This window comes from Sarcophilus harrisii, chromosome 3 (assembly GCF_902635505.1).
Source record: "Sarcophilus harrisii chromosome 3, mSarHar1.11, whole genome shotgun sequence".
Classification (NCBI taxonomy): Eukaryota; Metazoa; Chordata; class Mammalia; order Dasyuromorphia; family Dasyuridae; genus Sarcophilus; species Sarcophilus harrisii.
This window is the reverse complement of record NC_045428.1, coordinates 327,583,252-327,610,596: the sequence shown is the minus strand read 5'-3', so window position 1 is coordinate 327,610,596 and position 27,345 is coordinate 327,583,252. Positions and strand designations below refer to the sequence as shown.

General features: G+C 32.1%; 1 protein-coding gene across 47 annotated transcripts in view; it reads right to left on the bottom strand.

Moving 5' to 3' along the window:
• The window catches only part of CLASP1 (cytoplasmic linker associated protein 1), a 319,850-nt gene that overhangs the window by 43,081 nt on the left and 249,424 nt on the right, over window positions 1-27,345 (bottom strand). For all 47 annotated transcript variants that reach the window (XM_031959887.1, XM_031959906.1, XM_031959896.1 and 44 more), the window contains 4 exons: window positions 25,869-25,947; window positions 25,417-25,560; window positions 8,673-8,816; window positions 257-363 (listed from right to left, as the gene is read on the bottom strand). In XM_031959887.1, the coding sequence (XP_031815747.1) occupies window positions 257-363; window positions 8,673-8,816; window positions 25,417-25,560; window positions 25,869-25,947 (474 nt within the window). The remainder of the gene's footprint in view (window positions 1-256; window positions 364-8,672; window positions 8,817-25,416; window positions 25,561-25,868; window positions 25,948-27,345) is intronic.

Here is a 27,345-nt window from a genome sequence, read left to right as displayed (position 1 = left end):
AAGTCCAAGGCTTAGTTTGATTTATAAATTTCCAGGGAATTTCAGATTTCAAGACCTTAATGGTCAGAGTACAACACCTTTAATTTTCCAGATAAACAAAGTAGTGTGAAGAATAATTGGTTCAAGTATACACAGTGAAAAGTAGTTACCAGATCTAAAACCCAGAATTCCTGATTCCCAGCCCAGTTTTCCTTCTACTCTTAACAAACTCTAAAACTGAGTGTTTACTGAAATAGTTTAGGGAAAGTCTCATTACCTTGGTGACAGACCACCATGGGAACAATTGGTAGGTGAAGTCAAGGGGCTGGTTCTGCTACTGGTATGTCTTGAAGGAGTTCGACCAATAGTATTGCTTGGAGAGCCCTGAAGCAAAGAGAAAAAGCAAGATGAAACAAGGACAGCAGGCACCATAATATTTAATCTTAAGTCTTCCCCCTGACCACGTTTGAAACCAAGAGCAATATCTAAGCAGTATTATCTCTGAACAAGAGTAAGGCTAATATAATAATACACATTAAATGTATGTATGTGTACATACACATATATCTAATATAACATGTATGCAATAAAACACACATACAAACACACACATGTGATTGTGTTGTATGTGTGTATATTTATTCCCCACATACACATATATCTAACATAACATGTATGCAATAGAACACACATACAAACACACACATGTGATTGTGTATGTATGTGTGTGTATATTTATTTATTCCCCATTCCCCCCAAACAAATTATTCCATTATTGTTCAGTCTTTAGACACCTGATTAAGGGTAAATAAGTTAAGAAAATGTTTTTTGACATTTGTATCTTTGTGACATTCATCAAAAGAAATACGAATTAAATTTATTAAAAATTATGTCTACTGTGCAAATTTCTCCTAATAAGAATGAAGTTATAGTCATATATTAGATTGTTCAACATGGCTCCACTCTGTCCTTTGTAAAAGTAAGTGAGGAAAAAATTTAACCTAATATTAAAAGTAGAGAAAAAGGAAGACTTAGGAAAAAGGAGAATCTTAGTCTGATGCTGTTTCTTCTTTCCTTTGTATCCTCATTGTTTAGAATAAATAGTTCCTGGTGCATGGTAAGTATTTAATAAAAGTTAGCTAACTGATTTTACCACTTATTCACACCAGATAAAGGGCTGGGGTTGGAGTCAGAAAATCCTAGGTTCAAAAATTGCTTTCGACAGTTACTGTGGGGATGTGCTGGTAAATGTTTAACAACTGGCTTTCCAAAAACAGCACATATACTTTAAATTTAATCTGCATTATTAACATTTTTTCCATTACTTTCTTAAGACTTAAACACGACTAAAAAAAGAATACCATATTTTAATTTATTTCTTAATTATTTCCTGATTCTATTTTAATCTGGTTCAGCCTACTCCATGGGGGGGAGGGAGGAAGTTACAAGTTTGATACTTTTAGTCTAGACAATCAACAAAACCAAACCAAAAATAAAAAAATCAAGCCCTGATTTGTAGTTTGCCAATTTCTAAGGCATAAATGCTTATGCTGAAAACATAAACATAACTGAAAACATAAACAATCAGCAAGCTGGTGAAGTTAGGTCCAACATATCCCGGCTTATTTCTAATACTAAGATTACTATGAGTAAATCACTTAACTTCTCCAAGTTTCAATTTACTCACCATTAGACAAGTCTGCTCATCTGCAACTCTAAGTGAGTTGGAGGAGACATCAACTCATTAAGATGGGGAAACTAGTTGCAAAACCAACTACACTACCATTAAAATAGCTTATCTCCATCTTCAAATCAACTCAACAAACATTAATTAAGAACTATCATGTACTGGGAGATACAAACAGAAATAAAATTTCTTACCCTCAAGGGTAAGTTTGAAGAGGAAAAACATAAATATAAGCACAAATCATACAGGGATGGAGATGGGAAGAACAACACTAAGGAGATTCCATCCACAAAGACAACCAATTGTCAAATATTATGTAAAAATCTGGGCATATTAACATTTATGACATTACCTCTAGCTGCCATATTTTAGTAATCTTATTAGAAAACAAAAATGAGGTTAGTCTGGCAAGATTTATTTTTGATGAATCTAAGTTGGTTCTTACTGACAAGACACTTTCCTTCAAAAATTATCACAAATGATCTTGTTAGTGTCTTTCAAGAAATCAAAGTTTCATGAGCTTTTGCAAAGCCCACACTTTTTTGAGAGTAAGTAAATAAGGATATTTACTCTTTACCAATTATATGTCAGCTCCTTCAATGGGGAAGCTAAGTGTTGTCTTACAACTCATTTATGTGGGGTTCTAAATTTGTTAACTTTTTTCTTTCCAAACAGACATTCTCCCCCCCCCAATAGTATTTTATTTTTACAAATATTATACATAAAAAGATAATTTCCAACATTCGGTTTTGTAAGATCAAAAAGGAAAAAACCACAAGCAAACCAAAAAAAAAAGTGAAAATACTATGCTTCAGTCCACATTCTCTAAACTCTCTTAGTGTTGATGGCATTTTTTATCACAAGTTTATTGGAATTGTCTTGAATCACCACATTGCTGAGAAAGAGATCAATCATCACAATTAATCATTACATAGTCTTGCTGCTACTATATAAAATGTTTTCTTGGTTTTGCTCCCTTCACTACTCAGCATCAGTTCACTTAAGTCAGTTTTCCCTGAAATCAGCCTGCTCATCATTTCTTATAAAAAATGATATTCCATTACATTCACATATTAAAATTTATTTACCCATTCCCCAAACTAATGGACATACACTCAATTTCCAATTCTTTGCCACTACAAAAAGAACTGTTACAAAATTTTTGCACACGTAGGTCCTTTCCCCTCTTTTATGAGGATCATTTTTGAAAGAAAACAAGGTCTTTTCCCCTCTTTTATGAAGACCATTCTTGAAAGAAAACAAAGGAAAAGCTGAATTGAGTAGTTTTACTTTCTATCCCTTGTTATTAAAAAAAAAAAAAAAAATCTTCCTCTTGATCACAACATAGTGGAAAATGCCTTTTGTTGTCTTGGCCACAACTCATTCTCAGAGAGGCAACATTGGTATAATGGACACAAATTATGAATCTGGAATCACAAACTCTATAAGCCAAATTAGTTAACTTCCATTCACTTTTCATGTGTAAAGCTGAGGTTACATGATTGATAATAATCATGTCATTGGATTATTATGAAATGTAGTTATAAAAATGATGATAATATTAATATAAGATTTTAACAAAAAAAAATTCTTAATTGGTCATTGAGTTCCTTTTATGTATCCATGGTGATCTCATTTAAACTGTTTTAAAAACTTAATACTCAACAATTTCCAATCCCTCTTGCACCGATTTCTCCCACCTAGTTTTAGACCTTGGACCTATCATCAAAATCTTCTCTCCTAAAATCTAGGACAGTATGCCAGACTGTGCCCAGGCTTTTCTCTTTCTTTATTACAAGTTCAAAAATCAGTGGTAGTTTCCTTTCAAGATTTTCATCATTTTAAAACTAAAATCCATTTTTATTTGATGGTTAGAATGGTCGAGAAGAATAGCTTCCTTATCATTTGTTTCACCATAATTAAACTGTCATTAAAGCTTACTGAGAATCTTTAGCTATTATGTTTTGGGAGAGAGAATGATCAAAACAATGTCCAGATAAGTGAAGTTTTTTTTTTTTAAATCAACAATTTTAGGAGCAGCTAGGTGGAGCAGTTGAAAGGACAATTTTATATCGTGTTCCTGTCCTAGGTCCTTCTGGGACACAGTTTTTAAAAGTACATTAAATTTAAAACAAAATTATAATATTGTTTTTTTTTTAATTACCAAGCATTAATTTCTTTTTCCTCCTCTTCAATGACAGAAAAAAAGAAAACATATAAATTCTATATCATATAAACATAATTAATCACATCCAAAACTGTATCTTATTCTACTTATTATTAGAGTCCATCATATTTCTTTTATGAGGTAGGCAATTGTTTAGTTTTTTTTTTTTAATTTTTTATCAGTATTCTGGAATCATGGTTTATCATTTAATTTATAAGAATTCCTAAATCTTTCAAAATTGTTTACTTTTGTAATGCTGATATAATAGTATAAATCGCTGAACTGCTTCTGCTTATTTAGTTATCAATTTATAGAACTTTCCATGTCTCTTTGAAACTATCTTTTTGCTTATTTCTTACAGCATCCTATTAATTAATATAACACAATGTTTTCAGCCATTGATCAGTTGATAAGTATTGCCTAACCTAAGACAGGAACACGATATAAAATTGTTCTTTCAACTGCTCCACCTAGCCCCTAAAATTGTTTTTTTTTTTAAACCACCATTTTTGCCAAAAATATTTTTCTACAAATAAGATATTTTCCTCTTTTTTTGATCTCTTTGGTGTCAATTTGGGCTGAATAAATAATAAAAGTGTACTTGTTTAGTAACTTTCTATGTATAATGCCAAATTATTTATAGAATAATATGGATCCATTCCTACCATCTACCAACATCTATACCAACATTTGAAGTAGGATTCTTATTCTTCTAAAATTGAAATCAATTCCATATATATCTTGGAAATCAGACCTTTATCAAAGAGAATCTTCTTAGAAATATTTTCCCCAGTTAACTGTTGCTTATTGGATTTGCTTGTGCAAAAAAATTTAATTTTATGTAATCAAAAGGTCAATGATATTTTTTGTGATTCTTTCTTGCCTTTGTTTTATCTTGAACTTTTTCTCTATCCAAAAATCTAATAGGTTATATCTTTTAAATACAATGTGAACTTTTGGATTTAGGTCATGTATCCCATTTGAAGCTGACTTTAGTATGAGATGTTGAGCTACACCTATTTTGTTACATATTGTGATCAAATTTTCCCAGCAGTTTTTTTTAAATCCAATTTTTAAAAATTATCTGACCTTTTTGTTTATTTATTTGGAATATACTATAAATGGTTTAAGATGCTGGTCTCAACCTGTTTTGGTAAAATTTTCCAATTGCTACCTTTTGCTTTTATAAGATTTTCCCTTTATCTCTTGCCCTTAGAGAGTTTTCCCATATAACATTAAACATTAAAAAAACTAACAAAATCAACCAAATACATCATAATAAAATCTGATGTCATATGCATTGTTCTACAGCTGCAGGATTCTCCTCTTTCTTTTCTCCCTGCAAGGGCAAGGAGAGGTCTCTTCCCATATCTCTTCTTTGGAGCCAAGTTTGTTCTTTATAATTTCACATCATACAGTTTTGACTGTTTCTTAATGGTAGTTCTTTCTACTTTAATTGCTTGGTATGATACCAGGCATATCATTAGCACTTCTTAAATGCTAGCTAGGAAGAATAGTGGATAAAGCACTCAACTTTCGATTAGGAAAACTTATCTTCGCGAGTTCAAATTTGACCTCAGACACTTACTAGCTATGTGTGTGATCCTGGGCAAACAACTTACTTATGTTTGCCTCTCATTTTCCTCACCTATAAAATAAACTGGAGAAGAAAAATGGCAGACAACTCAAGTATCTTTGCCAAGAAAACCATAAAAAGGGATTAAGAAGAGGTAGACGTGACTTAAAACAATTGACTAACTAAATACCAATTGACTTGCTAGTTATTATATATCTGGTTTTACTGACTTCTTTATTTCACTTTGCATCACTTCTTTCCACACTTTTCTGTTTTCATCATGCTGGTTATTTCTTACATTATAACATTAATATTACATTATAATCATGTACCTTAGTTTGTTTAACCATTTCCCAATCAATGCGCATCTAGAACTTGTTTCCTCCCACAAAAAGTACTGTTTGAAATAAAGTGGTGCACAGGGAGCCTTCTGAACATTTTTTGTTATATAGGGAATATTTTCCTAAACAGTTTGTACTCTTGGGTTTATCACATATAGGACTACTGAGTCTACTTGTTTCTGATTCCTTTCTATTTGTTTCATTTGAAAGATCCACCCCTTTTATTTTAGCCAGTATAAAAAAGTTCAAAGAATTGGTGACAATAATATCATTTTAGTTTGATATCAAGAAGTGCTTCTACCTCTTAATACCTACTTTACTCCTTTATTTCCTTTGAGATTCAAAACCTTATGTTCCTTTAAAGGAATTTTAAAATTGTTTTGTTTAACTCTACAAAAGTAACTCTTTGCTAGTTAAGATGCAGAGAACCAAGTCTATAAAGTTAGGTAATAATGTAATTTTTGCAAGCAACAAACATAAGCAATGAATATCCTTCCAAAAATTATTTTTCCTTTATTTCTACAGTGCTTTGAAATTCTATTTACATAAGTTATAGCAGATAGATTCACAATTACACATAGTTTTCCTGCCTTTTTAATTTTTCAATTAACAAAAAGAATTTTTTTATTCACTTACCCCTACCAATTTGAAAGGAACTACTTCAAATGTTGGTATAGATGTTAGTAGATGCTAGGAATGGATCCATATTATTCTATAAATAATTTGGCATTATACATAGAAAGTATATGTATATGTACAATTAAGCAAAATAAATTCACATATTGCCTATGTCTATAAATGTATACCCCTTATTCTTTGTCCTGAATCCATTTTCTTTCTGTGAAGAAGTGAGTAGCAAAAATCATCATTAGTCTTCTGGAAATAGGAATGGTCACTATACTGATCAGAGATTTTAAGATTTTGTGAAATGTAAGTCTTTAAAATATTCTTATTGTACCAATTGTTGTGCTTCTGTTTCTCTCTGCAGCAGTTTATATAGATATATTCCTACCTTTTTAATTTCTTTTTATGGCACAGAAATATTCCACTTCACTCACATCATAAATTTAGAATCATTCTCCAGTTAATGGACATCCCCTTGGTTTCCAGTTCTTTGGCATTTTGTATTTATTCTGAATGAGAATTCTCTTACTATTATATTCTGGGTTTTGTTATTATTATGGAAAAAATACAATTTTCTGACCTTATTTTGTATCCTGCCACATTCTAAAATAATTATCTCAATAGCACTGTTGAGTCTCTGGTGTTCTGTAAGTAATCATCATGTTTACAAATTATCCTGATTTATTTAACTTTATTATGGAACTTCTTTGTTGATATTTATATCTTTGATTGTTCTTTTTACTTCTTACTGTCATCACTAGCACAAATAATAGTGGGGAAAACTTAATAATTCCTTTATCCCTGTATTTATTGAGGTGGTTTGGCATTTCTCAGCCATTTTTGGTATACCCATACTTTGTGCATTTCAGAACTGGGATTTTATTGCTTTTCATGTTAGTTAATTTCAGAGGAGCTCACATCAGTTTCAGTATGTTTCAGAACTGTGACTAAGGACAGTTCTTAAACAAGGAATAGATAAGCAATAAGAAGACAAAACAGAGAGTTTAAAGTTAATCATATTGAAAAGCTTTTCCATAACTAATTTGTTTGTTGCCATTTCTCTTTGTAGATTTTTCTTCTATGAAATTTTTGGGCCCCTCTACTGCTAGCTTTTTTTTTATATATATATATAACTATGTTGTAACTGATAATAAATGTAAGCAAGGGTTCTTTACTTGGAATCCGTGAATCTGTAGGGTGTAGAAGATAATTTAACATAACTTGTTTCCTTTGTAATCTTATGAAATTCATTTAGGAAGTCCCAAGGATTCTCCCAGACTGTCAAAGATGTTCACAGTACAAAGAAGGTTTATGGCCCCTGCTCTAGTAGCTGGGCTTGCTTCTTCTTGTCTTTCTTTTCAATTTAAAGTCTGAATACTGCCAAATATATCTTCTCCAACCTTCATCATGTATAAAGTTTATGATTCTTTTATTTTAAATTATGGTCCAGAAATTCAAATCATATTCTTAAGTACTATTTTCTTAACCAGCTATTTATTTCACAAACCAGACTCTCTTTTCTGAAATATCTACTATATAGCTGGTAGCAAATATTGCTAAAGCAAGTCTGCAGGAATAATGAAAACATTGCCAGTACTCCCAGACCTTCAGTTATTTGCCCAGGATTTTATATTTCCTAGCAGTGTGTCCTAGGCAAATAATCCGTCCCTACATGAATTTACCCTAAATAGACATTGGTTATCATCAGATTTGACAATCTTGGGAGAGACCCTATCACATACCATAAACATGCTCCAGGAAAGGAACAGACATTATTAAGTATGAGGTTGACAAACAAATGTCTTGGTACTCTTCAGGTGGTGTGATCTGTACTATCTATATCATCTTCCTCTCATCCACAATGGAAAGATTTCTCATTTAATGCCACATGTGAATCTAAATCAACATATTTTAGGGAATAAGAAACTATGTCTCTGCCTAAGAATGACTAGCTCCCACTATGAAGAGTCTCAGAACTATAACTTGATTCCAAATAATTGGGAGTTTTTCTTTTTCTTCTCCTACCTCACCCACTTCTTATTTGGCCCTGACTTCTCATTTTTATTTCTGGGTTAGTCACAATGAGGGCCATTGTTCTGACCCAAGGAGGTGGGAGCTGGTAAAGGAAACCATGATGTGTGTGCTCTGATGGCTCAAAGAGGTTGGTTGATTTCTCTGGCATTGTACTTCTCTATCTCTTTGGGTCCCACACTCCATACCTATAATATCTGGTTAGGGAATTTATTAAGTAACTTAGGAAACCTGGGTAAAGTCATAATAACTGTACAAGACACTCACCACACTCGTGTTACTGGAATTCTTCAGGTGGTTATGTAGGAGTTTGGTGGCACCATCTTGGAATGTTTTTGGCAAGGCACCAAGTAACATGGTAAACTCTGGAGTGTTCAGTTCAAACAGAGAAATCAGCACAATTTGTGCTGCCTAGGGAAAAAAAGACTTCTTATTAATTGGGTTATAAAAAACAGATTTAATTAAAAAAAATAAAAAAGACCAAGTCTTTAAAAACACTTGAAAACATTTCTTATCAGCATGATATATTTACTCAGAATGGGAATTTTCTGACTTAAAAAGAAGAAAAACAACAAAAACCCTATAAAAAATATCACCAACCACTTGACAATTGACCTTTAGTCTAGAATACATGAGGTACAATAACATTAATGTCCTGATTTTCTTCTTTTTTTAAGTATCATGAAAGGGAAGTGATAAACAAAGAAAGCACACCAAACAAACTTTAAGGAATCTTTCTTTTCTTTTTTTAAAAGTCCCTTATCAGAATAACAACCAGCTTTTAAGCAAGGAAATACGAGATAAGAAACTAGATGCAAGGTGGAAAAATTAATTCTTATTAACATGTTTTTGTTTAACTATAGTGGATGCACCACTTTTTTTTAACATCTCAGAATGACCCAAGAACAACTTCAAAGAATCATACTGGGCAATGATGAAGAAATAAGAATGTTATCAAAAACATTTGGAATATACACAATATATACAAATCTCTGCTTATGTTAAAGAAATTGGCCGTTTTGAAAATATTGTACTTTTCCTTATTAATTTGAGCAAAAAAAAAAAAAAAAATTGCAGGCTTCCTTAGATAGTCAAGTTGTAGCAAAAGTAAGTAAAAGCAATGGTAATAGCATTGGAATTCAAGCTTCACCTAAACAGCAAGGAATTTTTGCAGCAAAGTATTGTAACATAACTTCACAACAATGAGAATTAGGAAGTATGCAATTTGGAATATCAAAAGAGTGTACCTCAGAACAACTCTAATTACAGGAATTTAGAAAAATCACACCAAAATAAAATTTTAACAAGTACTTGGAGTTTCTTACAAATTTCTACAATTTTCAAGATAAATAAAAAAGACAGTAATGGGAAAGCCATGACTCAGAACAAAAATTGTAACTTCTTAATGTATAAATAATTTTTTCCATGTGGCATAAAACATCCACAGTGATGAAATCACAGATTCAAGCCAAACAAAACATTGCTCATTTGATGCTTTCATTAATAAAGGCTTTGGGAAATAATTTCGTGTATGGCAAGGAATTTTTGAGAAAGTGCCACACATGGAGATATTTTGTCAAATCATAAAATACTTCAAAGCCGCTATAATTCTCAAACCCTAGACATTTTGTTTCAGAGGAAAAGAAACAGTCAGGGCACCATACATTAAGTTCCAGCTATAAATAAATAAAACAACAAAACAAAAGAAAATACAATGTTTTCTTTCCTGACAATTTAAACATACTAAAGGAGCAGCTTTTCCAAATTGAAACATCAGAGGGAGGCCTGCTTTTATGACATGGAAAAAAAAACAATTTTTTATTATAATAATGAAATATGAATTACAACATTACATTAACATAGTTTAAATTAGCCATAATTACAAAGGAAAGCTTCCCATACATGCTATTTTTAGATACACTCACAGTATAATGCTATATTAGTATAAAAAACAATCCAAAGAAAATCCATGCAAATCCCATTTGAGATACTTAGAGCACAGTATTAGAAAAAAATGTCATGCAAAAGTGCATACCTCACATATAAGAAGCAGGCTTTAATATTAGCATTGAAAACATATCAATGTAGCTAACTAAATGATAAATTTAAAAGTTTAAGATTACAGCTTTGCTTTGATTTAAAGCAACATTTAGAAGCAGAATGTTAGCTTTGAATTCTTCAATGTTATATTTTCAATGATGTGCCAATGCATTTACCTAAAAGGTCTTCCTGGGAAAAGACTCAAATGCTAAAAATGGGTTTGAGTTCTTCATGTACTAACTGATGAAATTAATGACAAATCATTCACAAACTGAAGGGAGCCAGATCTAGAAGCTGAACAGGAAAATGTGCTACTGGTTGATATGGTAACATACTTTTTTTTTTAAACTAGTGTGGAAAAAAGTAGAAAATTCTCTATACTTTAAAATGTGCCTATATAGAATCCTTTCCTGATAATACTAAAATTCAATCTTAATTTTTAAAAGTCCAATTAGGAAAGAAAAGTGACCCAGGAGATAAAAGTAAGTAGACAAATAAAAAACTTATGATACAAGAAATTTTATTTCAAATATTTATTTTCTCATATACTTCAAGTAGTTCATTTAGAACTGGAACCAAGAAATCAATTCTGTTAAAAGAACCTCTCTTGGTCATCTGCTTGTTTGTAAGAATTCTTGTCATATGACCAAGATTATGGAGTAGGAGTAACAAATCATAATTATTATGAGATTTTTGTATATTTTGGGGTTTGTTCAGTAAAGAAAGGAATCAAATCTACTTTCATTCTCAAAAGCTTATTTTTGCCATGATAAAATTTAAGATAGTTGACACTAAATAAATTGATACAAGTAATACAAACTGTCAATCACAATAAAAAGAAATATTTTGAATCTTCTTGTTCTACAGAAGAACCAATTTTGGGAGAATCTGAAGGGACATAGACTATAACAATAAACATGGCTGATACAGTTTTTGCAAGGCATATTTCACTTGAAAGCTCTTTCAAAAATCATCACAATTTTCTTTTCTAAGCTCTTGAAAGGAGTGGAAATGAGGGAAACTGATTCAGTTCCAAACTGACAATGTCTGAGAATGTTAACTTGTTTAAAGTTTTTATTTATCAAATATAGAATTTTAAGAGGAAAGCTAATGCTCTAAATCTAATGGATTTTTCACTTCAGAGTCCACCAAGTTAATTTTTTGGAGAAAGAAGGGAGGAAAGAGGGCATAATACACAATGGAATTCAAGGAAGGAGAATAATTGGGTGAGATTTTTACTTATTTTCAAATACAGATTAACACATACATTTAAAAAAAATTTTTTTTTTTTTTGGCTGAGGCAATTGGGGTTAAGTGACTTGCCTGGAGTGCAAGAGTGGAGTTAACACTGGAATTAGAGTGACTTGATCTATCCACTGTGCCACGTAGCTACCCCTGACACATACACATTTTTTAAAGTCCAATGTAACATTCTTATTCAATTATGCTGCCATTCACTTTTCTACATGCAGTCTGGTCTTTATAAATTATTGGCTTCCAAAAGGGATGCCACCCAACAATATAAGCAGCAAGAGAATCCCAAATTGGTGTTGAATTTTCCTAATGGTGATCTTTTGGGTAATATTTCTTATGTAGATGATGAGATGGTAAAGTTAGGCAGTCCTCATCTACACAAGTTTTATATAATGAAGCTGGTACTATTGGCTAGAAACTATACAAACTATTTAACTCTATGTAAACTTTGGACTAGAAGGGATTTCTTTACAAAGGATTTGCAAGGCCACTATAAAGTGATATAGAACACTACTTTGATTACTGATTTGAGAAGAGAAAGGAAAGAGAATTTTAAAACTTCAGAATACCCTGAGAACTGTAGTTATGAAAGGCCTATCACAGAGGATTATTTCTTAAAGAGATTATTTAAGAAATTCTATCATATTCAAAGCAGAAAGAATCTTTTTATCAAAGTTTTAAGAACTAAGTTCTGACCTATTGTTGGTTAAGTTTCTGATCTTTTATTAATCAACTGAATTTTATAATGATAGTAATGAATTTTTCTTCTTTCTTAAGGTATCTCTTAAGACCTAAAGCTTTTACTAATAATTATTTCATTGTGACAAGTTAATCATAAAACAATATACTGAGAGATGCAAACTCATATACACACACGGACACACAAGGTATTTATATTAACATTTTAGGTTTTTCATAATCTTTCCAGTTTCTTCACAAGCCTAATCTGTATTAGGAATCTAAAATGCAAACATAAAAGTATGTTTTTAAAAATTAGTGTACACAGCTTTTAGTCTACCTGTTTACATTTTTCTTCCAAGTTTCCTTCTCCAGGCCCAGAGGTTGAAGCTGACCTAGCTGGGAAATCCTCACCTACCCGACTATGCTGTGGCTGAGGCTGACAAACAGGAAAGGCAATATTGTTTAATAAAAGAGAAAAGGCAAGTTCTTAAATTATGGTTATTGGTTAAACATAATTTAATTTGGAATTTTATATGAAAACATTATCTAAGTATACTTCATTTTCTAATTAGAGTTTTAAAAAAATCCATCAAATATCTAATGGACGTTTTTCAATATTGTACCCTAAATCATTATCTGTCCTGAAAATCCTAATGTTTCTCCATTATTCCCACTGTTTAATTATTAGAATTCTATAGACTTCATTATCTATGATATTCTTAGATTTATAGTCTTTCAAGATTTGAGGGCTAAAATCTATTATGTCACCTATTAAATTCAAGGCTACATTTCATAAATAGCCTGAATCTCTATCCACTTGCCATTGATTGTTTTAGCTGGAAGAGTCCAACATTCAAAAAAGCTTCCATCAACAACTAAAATGCAATATAATGGAGAGATAAGGTATATAAAATGATCAAAAGACTCAGTCTTAAAAAAAAAATCTTAAAATTTACCCATTTCGTTATTGGATTTTCTTGGAAGTATCTATCTTAAATGTTTCCCGTTTTTAAACTCATATTTTCTCTCTCTCTCTCTCTCTCTTTTTTAGTAGGACCTCAGATTTGATCAGTGCAAGCAAACTCTTGTATCATGAACATTCTCTACAAATGTAAGTCAGATCTGGTACTTGTTAGCAGCTAGAGGTCTGAAAGAGAGGAGAGAGAACTGGTCTTGGAACCAGGAGAACCTGAATTCAAGTCTTGCCTCTGATACTGAATTACTATGTGATTTTGGAGTTAAGTTATTTAATCAGATTCTCAGTAGCTTGGGTAATTCTCTAAGACCAAAAGCTGCAGAAAAGGTGCTAACCTGTACTGGAAAAGAGAATTTCCTACAGAACACTAAAACCTCAGATCTAGTCCTTATCTTTTTTATCAAATGGGAGGAAAAAAACTGAGATGAAAAGAGGAAAGCTAACCATTGGAATGCTGCATTATATAATTTTAGCCACAGAAACTTGATCATCTGTGATCCATATATCTGAAGTCCAGAATTAAAAGCTTTTTTTAAAACCAATCCTGTCATACCAATAAGAGTGCAAGGAGGCAGCCTACATGTTAACTGGACAAAGACAGATCTGTCTAAAACAAAGTTCAAGTCAACAAAAAGAAATCAAAACACCCAACCAATGAATGAATGAATGTATAAAAACATGGCAGACTTACTGGGACTTTCAGTATTTATCAAGATTATAGTATTCCCTGCCCTGTGTAATGCAAAAATTGAAGTTGTGTGACACTAATACAGAATGAACACATTTTTCTTAATTGCTTGTATAGATACAAAATTTTTAATTTTATGTTGGGTTTTTTTTGGGGGGAACATCTTAGTAATAAGCCAGATGCAAATTGTTATATATGCTCCCACATACAACTACCATTAATATCATTAAATCAAAGGAAAGCAACCATGAGACCAATCAACATTTTACTTTTTCCATGCAGAGTTCTCATAGGATTCACTAGAAATTAGGCATTCCAAGAAAATGAAAGACAAGCAGCAACATCAATCCTTTTGGCACAACAAAATTGTCTCCCCACATTTGTAGAAATGTTATATGTTAATATATCCAGAAAATTCAAGATGAGGGGGAATTACTTAATTTCTTTACTTATTTAAGTTTCTGTTGGAAATCCTAAATAATCTGAGTAAATCGACTATTCATATTTCCCTCTTGTGAAATTTATGGTGCTATTTTCAAAACTGAGGAAAGGATATTTGGACAATGTTACATCTGTCAATATTTGAAATTTGAAGGCCCACATTCAGAAACCATTCCAAACATATTTCTGGAATGAGGCAGCTTCCATCAAGCCATTTAAAACAAAACAAAAAAAAATTATGGTTATATTTTTTGCCCTGAGTCTTTAGTTAATATTAATATTCATAAATATCCCAATGTGAAACTTCATGAAATGAAGTAATTCTAGATTGTTAAGGATACTTTTAAGTAGAGCAAAAGTTCTAACAGGCTTTAATCTAAACTGGAGAAATTATGAATGAAAGATAGGTGATAAAATGAACATTCATCAAGCTAAGCTTAGCGAAAGATACATAAGCACAGATCAAGGGATGATTTTTTTTTTTTAAAGGGAGGGGGGGATTGAGTTGGAGGATCATAATTCCTGAAAACAATCTCCTGAGGCAAAAAGGGAACTATGATATGAATAAGTGGATTATCAGGAGCTCAAGAAAATACTGGGAATAATGAGAGATTTGAAAGTAATTCACAAAGAGGAGACAATAAATCAGTTTAACTTTGAGGATGTTATTACTTTCCTTGTTGCTTTTATTTTGTCTTAAAAAATGTTCTATTTACTTGTCAAAAGGCTACAAAAGTCAACAAATATGGTGAAATGGACTTTAAAAAATGATGTCTTGCAAATAATGTCTGCTACAGAAAGTGCTGATATTGGAAAATATTTAGAATAAGTTTATATATTTACTGTGATCTCAGTCTCAGAAATTTCTCATTATACAATAAAGTGCTACTAATTCACTTTAAATGGGGAAAATTAGTATTTCTTTGGAAGAGATTAAAAACTTAAAGATGTGCATTTTTATTACATTAAATTATAAATAATACTTCTGATATATAAAAATGGGATACAGAAAATTGTACATTTTAATAAAATAGAAAACATATAATTAGTCCATGTAATACTTGAATCATTTATTTACAAAGTAGTTCTACAAAAAGCTAATCACTAACCTTTATTTCTCCCTCCTGCAATTTTTGCTCAATTAAAAAAAAATTACTATTTTTGATTTTTAAAGTACCACTACTTAAAAATACTACTTTGCTTGTCTAGCCATTCATTTCCTTATATGCACCCTCCAACTGAACCCTCTTATCACAAAGAAAAAGTTAAAACCAAATAATAAAGAGATCTCAGCTAATGACTTTATGAAATACTCTCTTATCATTATCTCCCACTTTAATAAAGGAATTATTTCATCACCCATTCCAAGATTTACCTTTTAATTCTAAGCAAACTAATTTTATTGCTTATAATAAAAAATAAAAAAATAATAAAAATTTGATTTAGTAAATCAATTTTCTTTCATACATAGTAAACAAAGATAAAAGGACAGAGTGACCAAATGTCCATGTTATGATCATCTGTTCCTACCTATATCCAATAGCAGTAATTTCTATTTTAAAAAGACCCTTTTTCGATTCCTAAGGAATTCAGAAATCTGAGATTCTGGAACCTCAATGAAGCAGTCATTATTTAAAGCCTTTAGTCTCAGTTAATTAATTCAGTAGGTCAATCAGAAATTACTAGTGATTTTTTTAGATGAAGAAAAGAGAACAGTAAGTAGGAAGAGATCTTGATCTATCAAAGACAGACTTAATGATAATGTTCTTTGGAGAGAATCAAATCTATACATTCTCTCTATGTTTCACTGGTATCAAGAGAAAAAGGTTTTAAAACAATCTTGCAAAGAATCAATTCCAAAGGATGGAGTGGATAGGACACCCACCCTGGAATCAAAAGGACTTGGGCTGAAATTCAGCCTCAGACACCTCCTAATTGTGTGACCCTGGACAAATCACTTAATCCAAATTCCTGAAGCAAGCAACAGTTTCTACTGAGTGAATGGCTAGACAAATTAATGAATGACAGAAACATTGATTAAATCATTTTATTTCTAAGTATGACTTTTTAAACGCTAGCAGACATGTGGTTATCAAAAACCATTTGGTACTGGCTGAGAAACAGAGAAGTTAATCAGTTGAATAGGTTAGGTTCACAGAACAAAATAGTCAATGACAAAGCAATCTAGTATTTGATAAACCCAAAGACCCCTAGTTTAGACCCCTAGTCTAGTTTCTTTAGGTTAGACAGGGTATGTAAAAAAAAAATGTGTTAGGGATGGGAGGTGGGGAGTTCTAAATTTAAGAGCTGAAAGGTTCCTTCTAAGGCATTAAAAGATTTTGTCTAAGCCTACAGAGATTTTAAATGAGAAAAAGTAATTCTGAAGGAAAATAGAAAACTTAATAAAGTCCCTTTCCTCATAAACATACTCATTAAAAAAAAAAGTAAGATTCTATAGTTCATAACTTTGGTATGAAACTTATGAAAGACCTTAAGAGGTCATCTAGGTCAACCCCCTCATCTTATATTTAAGAAAACTGAAACTCACAAAGGGGTTCTGTGACTCGACCTAGGTAATACATGTAAGAAGCCAGAATTTAAACCCAGGTTCTTGGTTCTTTTCAATGTACAAAACAAACAAACAAAGAACAAAAAGTAAAGTGCTTTTAGACATCAAAGTCATATAAATGGGATGTCAGGAAGGCTACTGTGCAACAAAAGATGTCACAATACATACCCAAAATAAATCAGTTAATCTTCTCAGATCTGACTTAAAACATCTGACCACATCTAGTATTGCTGGCCCAAATCCATGTGTTATATACTTTACTGGTGGTCAGGATTCATTACGTAAGATTGCTTTCTTTAGAAACTAAAGCAATAATAGACAAGCACAAGATGTTCTTTTCTAAGATTTATTTAACTAATTCTTGATCACTCACATAACAATAAGCCATTGTGATTCTTAAATTTCAGAATTCTATCATCTACTCCTAGCCATTTCCTCCAACCATTGAATCAGCATATGATCGAGAAAAGCAATCAAATTAAGAAAAAAACAAAAACCAAAACCAACAATAACAACAAAAAACTGGTTTGCATGTTTTGTCTAAAAAAAAGAAAAAGAAAAATCACATAATCTTTCAAACCCTAAAATGGCATTTATATTATTGGTGCAAGAGGTCATAATTAATAATAATGCAGAATAAATTCTGTTTTAGAAAGATTGAGGAAACTCAGATAAAACTAAGCATAGTTCAGACATGGACTACTGAAATTGTAGCAAGGTATTGGATCTTTTTTGACAGGATGGAGAGGTTTATGACAGATAATACAGATCAATAAATAACTAGACAGATAAATATGCCCAAAGTATGTAAATTAATGAAAATATGTCAAACTGGAGAAAAGACAGAGATAATGTCTTATCAAATTTGCATCTGAATAACAGGATTAATGTCCAAAAAGATTTCTAATACGCTAGAACACTGGATCTAAAGAAAATGACATTTAACAAGCAGAGATAAAACTCAACAATACTGAACACCAACTAGGCATAAAGCAATGTTCTAGAACTATACAAATGATTAAAATGAGTCTTGCCACTAAAGAATTCAGGAGAGGAGGATAGTTAACTTCAATATAGGTTGGTGTACTAAAAAAAAAAAAAAAAAAAAAACCTAATGGAAATTTGAGCTCCAGTAATATAAGTGAAATATTAGAAAGTCATTTGGTCAAACTCTTTGACCTTACAGATGAGGGAAATAGATCAAGCAGGCTCAATCACTTACCCAATATCATATAGAAACTAAACTGTAGATAGCTATAGAGCTGCAGAGGTTGTATGACTAATATATTTTGATTAAACCATCATTTATTGACGATTGTTCTAACCATCGTGCTAAGCTCTGAGGTACAAAGATGAAACAAAACAGCTTTGCTATCAAAAACCTTATGTTATCACCTGAGAGAAACATTGTAGAAAATATTTCTGAAATGAAATGAGATTACTTCTAAAGTTCTTCCCCCAAACGTTAATTGCCTATGATTTGCACAGCATATCATGTATGACAAGCAGTGTAGTATAATGGCTAGGGAATATTGCAGTAAGAATACCTGGATATAAGTCTGGAATCTGACACATAGTAGCTGTACAATCGAAGGCAAATCACTTAATTTCTTAGTGTCCCAGACAATTTCCACAGATTATAAATTAGTTGAATTGTTGCTTGGCAATGGTGGAAAGATTTCACCTAGGCAGTTCTTTATATAGATAAAAATCATAGGTCTAAATCATAAATATGAATAAAAAGTCAAATGAAAAGAGCAAACAGAATTGAAAAATGAGAAGATAAAAAGAACAACCCAAGTCCTCAGTTAAGTTTCCATTTATTATAGCTAATAAATGTGTGTGGTGCAGTATATGATGGACATAAAGGAAAAGGCCAAAGTGTTCAAAGAAATATAAAGTGGAAGAGAACACTTTCAGTTTCTAAAACTATATGAGATAAAAAGAGATTCAAAAATCAGAAAACTCAAGTGCTAGCTCTTCATGAGGCAGCATGACAAGGTACAAAGAGTTTTGGTATGTGCAGTCCAGAAAGCTCATCCCTAATCCTAACTGCCAGTAATTAGATATGTAAACATGGACTATCTTGGTCTGTTTTCTAATCTGTAAAATGAGAAACTTTTGACTCTTCAATGTAACCAATGATCGGAGCCTTTTCTCCAATCCTTAATACTCCCTGACCCTCCCCCTTAGTTTTTGATGTTTCTCTTATCTCTGATATTCTCTTCAACCTAGGTTTTTTTGGGTATGGCCCTCTCCTGGATTTTCTTGATCTTCTTTGATGGCATCTTTTATTCAGGTCCAAACTACAAAATGCTGGTACTATCCTTGGCCCTCTTTTTTTCCTTTCTCTGTCCTTTTTTGTTTGGTGATCTCATCAGTTTTGATGGATTTAATTATCAGTCTCTATGAAGATGATGACTTTCACATCTATTTATTCAGCCTAACCTCTCTTTTAACTTCCACATCGTCAACCTACTGGACATGTAAAAATGGATAAAATCAATTCTGTTCAAACCAGAATTCATTAACATTTTCCTCAATTCACCTTATCTAATTTTCTATTGCTGTCGAGGGTACCACTATCCTCCCAGACACACAAACTCACAACCTAGGACTTATCCTTGACTTCTCATCTCACCCTTTACCCTCAATCAGTAGATAAATCTTGGTATTTCTATGCTCATAGCATCTCTTTTAGACGTTCCCTTCTTTCCACTGACACACTGTCTTGGTACAGGCTCTCATGCTCTCACACCTAAACTATTACAACATTATGGTGGCTTTTCTTTTTTGCTGCAAGGTTCTCCCCCCATTCAATTCATTATCCACTCTTCCTAAAGTGTAGGTTTAAGCATGTCATTCTCTCCACCCTTCAATAATAAACTGGAGTTTTACTAATTCCAGCAACTCTCAATTACTTCTGTGATCAGATATAAAATCCTGTTTGGCAGTCAAAGTTTTCACAATCTGGCCCTTTCCAACTTTTCTAATCTTATTATCCTTTACTCCCCTCTCCATATAGTCTAGGATTAAATGACACTGGCCTCTTTGTTGTTTCTTACACAAGATGATTCATCACCTGACTGAAGCATTTTCACAGCCATCTGTCTTATTTGTTTGCTGGATTCCTTCAAATCTCAGTGAAAATTTACTTTCTCCAAGAAGTCTTTTCAGATTCCACTTAATGCTAATGCCTGCTGAGATTATCTCTAATTTACCAATATGCTTTGTTTACAGTTATTTACATGTTGTTTTGATGTGAACAGCCAAATCCAGTTCATATGGAATAATGTGAAGTCAGAGTCAACTGTTAATTCATGCATATGATCTTCAAAATAGTTAGCATTTTTAAAGACACTCACAACAAACAACCTTTGAGACAATCTTGATGGAACTTAGTTTTCCCAGACTGTCTTATTACTTTAAGTTAAAACAATCATAATGTAAACTCTCAACCATAACTATATACATAAAGGAAGTTAGCTTTCCCAGACCATTTTGATTGGCATATCTTTAGAAAGATATGGGATTTGGTTTGTCAGGTGCAGACCATCTAGCTCTCTAACCTATACTTTCTTGACTTTCTGCCTTTGCAACTGAGAATTTCCCAAGGCTATATTTTCCCTAAAAAAGATATGCTCATGATGATCATTTTTGCCAATTTCTCTTCAGGACTAAGCCTACTATGAAGCATTTTTTTCTCTCATAGTGTCTTCCTTTTAATGACACTTCTCTCTCCTTACTCTAGCTAACTCTGGTCATTCTAACCTGCCAGTTCTCTCTCACCTCATAAAGTACTTCTTTTCTCTTGCTTAATTGTGAGTTCCTCAAGGGAACTTGTCTTTTTCTTTAGTATAAACTCTATGTTTTCCCAACACTATTTCACATTTGCCACTCATGATGCCTATTTTATCTTTTATTTTTGTCTGTAAAATATTCTCCTAAACAAACCTTCCTTTTGGCAAAAAGAATGACCATTATCAATTTGTCACAAGTTTATTTTGAACTAGATATTGCTACCTCGACCTCATAAGTTTCCCCCAGCAGACTTTAAGCTCCTTAAGAGCAGAGATTATTTCTGCCTTTTCCTGTATCCCCAGCTTTAAGCACATATGAAATTTTTGATGACTAGATTAGGTGGTTCTCTCATTTTTCTTCCACTTCTTAAAACTGGAAAAAAAATTCAGGTCCCAACTTCTCTCTATCTTCTTTGATCCCACAATTTAAGTGACTTATCACTCATGTTTCTTATGCTGCACACGGTCTAGGCCAGTGGTGTTACCCAGTGCCTGTATAAATGTTTGAGAACTTGAAAAGAATTTCACTAGTTGTTGCACCCAATGGTATAGTTAAATTGGCAAAAGTTTTCTTTGAAATTTCCTATGGACATAAAGCAAAATGTTCAAACAATATAAGCAGGATCAACTACAAAAATAGAATACTGCAAATAAGGCTGAAAGTAATTTTATAGTGGAATGATTTTCAAAAATTCATACTTTCTGTCTAGTGAATGTCTTTTTAATCATCTAGAAGGATCTCTATTCATCTATCAAGATCAACTATAGATTCTCTTCCAAAAAGTTTGCCTATAGCTCTTACAGCTAAATCCCAGGGTATGACATTTGTCTTTGTTAGTTTTCTTCTATTGTTATGTTTTATGGGCACAGCTTCTCCTCTAGTTTTCTTGTCTACCATAGTGGACTCTAAACTCCCTGGGGGAGCTAGACAATAGCTATTTTATAGAAATTGCTTGAGGTAATCATAGTTCATAAGCTAATTCCAGATGACTCACACTAACAGAATAATGTACTGATGATATAAAATAGCAAATAATTCAAAAGTTAATAACATTTGGTGCTCAAAATGAATGTAATAACTGTATGAAACTCAAGCCAAAGGTATATTTGATACCATATATAAAATATAGTTATACTTCATCTATACTCATTTAAAAACTGGCTTGGTGTTCACAACTCTACTAGCATGTGTACATGTTGTATTCCTAATAGAATATTAACTACTTGAATTCAGATATTATTTTATTTTTGTCTGCCTATAGTCAATACTTTTATATATGGAAATCAGGGGTGGAGGTGTGTAGGTAGACTCTACTCTATAAGTGCAGTTATAAATGCATTAGATAGTTTATATATATCCACCCAAGAATAAATATAAAAATGTAACTATTCTTGATAGTCTTTAGAAAAAAACTTGAATTTACCTTAATTATAATTTTGCATGAGTCACTAACTAAAATAATCAAATAAAATACCCTATTTTCTGACTTTTAAGCAGCTGTGGTAAGCAAAACACTAAGGTATAGCATGAGGTTTCAGTAACAAATTCACAAGTTAGTATTGTAACCACAACAATTTTCTTGTTCTTGATGTATTCTGAACAAAGTGTGCACTTGTTTTTCTTGTCCATGACAATTTAATTACTTGCTTTGCAGGGGGAAAAAAACCACTATGAAAATATTAAACCAACTATGACCTTTCCCCCCCACCAAAAAAAACAAAAAACCACCAAAATTTAACTCTTTTAGGCTCAGAACTAGGATCACATTCCCTGTCTAGTCCAAATGGCACCTAGTTATTTATGTTAAGATTTTAGTGTTACTTTCATCCATGGTGATAAGGGACACTGCTGAGCCGCTGACTTTTTTGAAGCATCAAGAACTATCATTTCCTGGAGACTGTGACACAAGAGCATACTGTAGAAATTATTCTCACCTTTCAATTCTAGGAATAATCACCACCACCCATCCCCATTAACACTACAATTAAAAAGTAAAACACTTTTTATTCAAAGAATTTTTTGTTTCTATTATTTCAAATGATCGTTACTGCAACCCTCTAAATATATTCGCTAGGTGGTATTAACCTTCAGGAAATTAAAATGGATTGCAAAAAGTAATGGACATGGACTCAAAAGAGGTGTGCAAAATCTCAGTTTCCCAACTTGACTAATAGAGGGTATGTCACATAAGTTTTCTGAACTTCAGTTTTAGCATCTGGAAAATGAGAATACTATTTGCACATTCTAAGTCAGAATTATTTTAAAGATCAAATTAAGATAATGTATAGAGAGCATTATATGTGCTGATACACATAGGAAAATGTCATCATAACCTTTTTACAAATAAGAAAATATGTGTAAAGAGGTTAAAAAACTTCCCTATGGTCAAGCAATAGATAAGTGGTAGTACTAGGATTAAAATCCAGTTACCCTGATTTGTTATTTACCAATTACCAGTTTCAAACTTCCTTCCTTGGTAATTTTTTTTAATATACAAACTGACAAATAAGGATCCCCTTATAATGCAGGCTAAACAAATATAGCAGCTAATGCTCAGAGTAAATTTAAAAATTGAAAGTTTTCACATAATGAATTACATTATGTTTCTATTAGTATGACACTAATTTTAAGAATATTTAAAAAAAATTTTCATCCATAATTTTTATATTCATAAAATAAATATAGGCAGGAAAAACCTCATTTTGACTCCTATCTCTGAAATTTATTAGTTAAGTCACTTAAGCTTTAAACTTCTTCATTTGAACTACTATACAAAATAGGGCTATTCCATGGGTAAAAAATAGGAAAAATCTATATCAAGAGTTTTGTAAATTTTAAAGAACTACATAACTGTCTCCTATGAACAGAAATAAAATATTTTTGATGATATTAAATCAGTTGGGGCATTAGAAAATATCAGTCACATTATGGATATCACATTGTCCCTTTGTCTAATTCAATTTATAATTCTGAGTGTAACTGAGAAACATGTTCATATTATAAAAATAAGTCACAAAGCAACTTTCCATTAACAAGCTAAAGAATTGGGCAATTTTGATTTATACCACACCATGCCTAGACTATCATGTAATTTTCAAATATGAGCAACCCAAGTGTAAAAATAAGCCATAATGAGATATTGAAACAGTTAAAATCTATACCCTATAAACAAATGGTAGAAAGGTCTTATGCAGAATTACAGAAGACCGAAAGTACTATACAACAAGGAAAACAGGAATATCCAAAATTGGGGTGAACAGAAAGAGCATGGAGCACCTTTAACTACTTTGCTTTGGGTTAGCTCTGGTCTTAAGTAAAAAGGTAAATTTAGTCTTTGATGTAGCCCTGAAGCTGAATGTTACAGCACAATGGAAATGTTTATAGGATGACTCTATGAAGATTTTGTAGGCATTCATTGCCCAATTCAGGAATATATGAAATACTTAATAAGTACTTCTATGAGGTCTCAGGACCAAAATACTCTAAGCTCTGAAACAAAACAAAATCCAACGTTTTTGAAACACAAATGAAAGCTTTCAATTTGTAAAAAAATTGGACTACTTTGGAGCCCTTCACAAACCTGGTTCCTGAAATGACACAACTGTTCAGGTATGCTTGCACAAATCACAATTTAATCAGTATTCCCTTTTAGAGGCAAATTCATTTGAAAATACCAGAAAATTACCAGAAGGATTAAAACAGAGAATTCTTGATTATGCTCAAAAACCTCTACGCCAATTCTATCAACATCAAGCTTGCAAAGCAGCAAAGTTTAACTAATCTTTCCCATAGGAAGCCCACTTTGATACAAAGCAAAAAACTTCAGGTGATATGTGAAAACACTAGGCTTAAAAAAAAAAAAAAAAAAAAAAAAAGTATTGGGATGAAAAGTTCCCATGTTGTAAAAAAAAAATTATAAAACCTATAGTTTTATAGGTAGCTTGACCTACAAAATAACCCCACAAACCAAATGAATCTAACTTGTAACCACAGTGACTAAAGCACTCAGTTAACAAAACTAAAATATTATCATAGTATTAAGGTTAACTTTCCCTCCTCCATTCGACCCAATTAAGATCTGGTAATGTCAAGTATGGTAATAATTATAAATCTTCCTTCTTGGGGTTATTTCAATATTTTACTATAAAACTAACCAATAGGTTTTGCTACCAGATACTTGAGGCCAGATTACTAGAATACTACTTTCAAAAATATAGGATACAAAACCAAAATAAAAAAACTAAAACACACACAAACACATATTCTCTATGTTGAAAATAATTGCTTGATTTCTTTCTTGTCTTAATTGCAAGGCTCTTTGTTTCATTATAATAAACACTGAACAATGAATTAGAAAAACTGAAATTTTTCTACTGGGAATAGATATCTGAGAGATTAATAGACAGCTGCTGAACAAGGATGGAAGTTCAGACCAGTATTTTGGACTTCAAGAGATTTATAGAAAATATGATGGCAATTCACTGAATGATCATTTTTAAACACATACCTATGGAGAGTTTGTATCTTCATATACAGACTTCAGCTATTTTTTTAAACATACCTTTCTCACATCTGAACTCTTTGGTTCTGTTGTCCAGGTTATAATTCTTGAAACAGCAAGCCTTGTCTCGCTAGAGTTTACAAAGTCTGTTGGATCCATCTGCCTGGCCAGAGACTCAATGTATTTCAGAATTGCAACCTTGACCTGTAAAATTCAAGTGTTGCAAATGCTAAGTGTACAATCTGAACTCACAGTAAAATTTTTTGCTAGTCATATTTGGTTCAGTGACATCATCTAGGGAGATTTTAAAAAGAATTGATCAAATATGAAATGATGAAAAGGGTATTTATTTCAAAATGTAAGGTTATTTGATTTTACTGATATTATTATTGATATCTTTTACCCCCAAAACTGCACAATAAATTTATTAATATAGAAAACACATATCATTTATATGTAATTGTTATGTATAAAAGCTAAATATGTATTTTATAACAAATATAATAACTGACCTTAAGGTTTGGCGTTTGTGTCTGATCCACAATGAATCTCATCAAAATGTTAAACTGCTGATCAAAGGGAAAGGAATCCCTAGACAGATACATAAAAGGGTTTTTACTTTTAAAATAAAGAACAAAAATGTCCTGTCATGAATTAGTTCTATACAGTGCAACTCTATCTAAATAGACATAGGGAAAACAAAATTTGCACAACAAATTATTTCAAGAATATCTATGGACCATTTGGTTAAAACTTAATTGGAGACAGAGGTAGATGAAAGAATATTCTAGAGATAACCTGTTAGCTCAGGAGAGATAAAGGAAGAGATATGGAAGGGCTTGAGTTTTCCTATAATAATATTTTACTCAGTTTATCTTCTAGCCTCTGTATATCTGACCCAGCTTCAGATGTGGAAACCTCACCTTGTGTCCCAATTATACATTGCATCCTCTTGAATCAGCCTTTTCTTCTGACCCCATCCTATTTTGTGTCTGGGCTGATCCTGTGACAAAGCTTGATCACTTTGTCCTGGCCTGATAACTACTTAATTTTTTGTTGTTATTTTATTCAACCACTACAAAAATGGAGTGCTTGGCCAGGGAAGCCTGCCAACTTTGAACCAAGTCAGATATTCTGGCTTTGCTACCAGACTCTGGCCCAGAAATCTAAACCTCTTTCATTTTCAGGTAAATCACTAGGCCTCTTGCTTAACTAACTCCAATGCCTCTTGCAGGGGAAGAAAAACTCCTTAATTCTTGCTTATTATGCTTGTGAATCTTAAGCAAAAGCTGAAAAGAACTTAGAACACATCCATAAAGATCAATCAATGAATCCTAAAGCTAAAAGGGACTCCAGAAGTCAGAGAATTCAACCTCCTCAATTTTCAGATGAAGACTGAGGCTCAGAGAGACAATGTGCCTTGCCCCAGGTCACATGACTCTCCTATCTACTTACTGTCAAAGGAACAAAGAAGCCAAGTTCAAAGAGGCTCATCAATTATTGCTGTAAGAAGAGAAGTTTAGTCACAGCAACTTACAAAGAACAACTCCTCATATAGTTAATGGGGATGTGGTGGGCATTAAGGGACAGAGTGTCAACACTGAAGAAATCACAAGAATTTGAAGGAGTCAAATAACTTTTTCCATTTGTATGACAAGGATGGGACCACTAACTCGACCACAAAGGTATGGCATTAAAAATAGGAATTTTTATTCATTAACACAAAACAACCCTTGAAAGCAGGCAGGCAGGTTAATGGTTGGGACTACAGTAGGAATTGATCATTGAATCTAACCCCTTCAAGTTCTTACTAGAAGAAGATGTAGTTCAGAATAGTTAAGTGATTTATCCAATATCAAGTCTTTAAAAAGTAGAAGAGTTTTGATTTGTACTGCAGTCTTCTGATTCAAATGCAAAAAAAATTTTTTTTTTAATTTTCAAGAAAAACACTTTTTTAAGCTTTGATGGACAAGAGATGAAAAAAAAAAA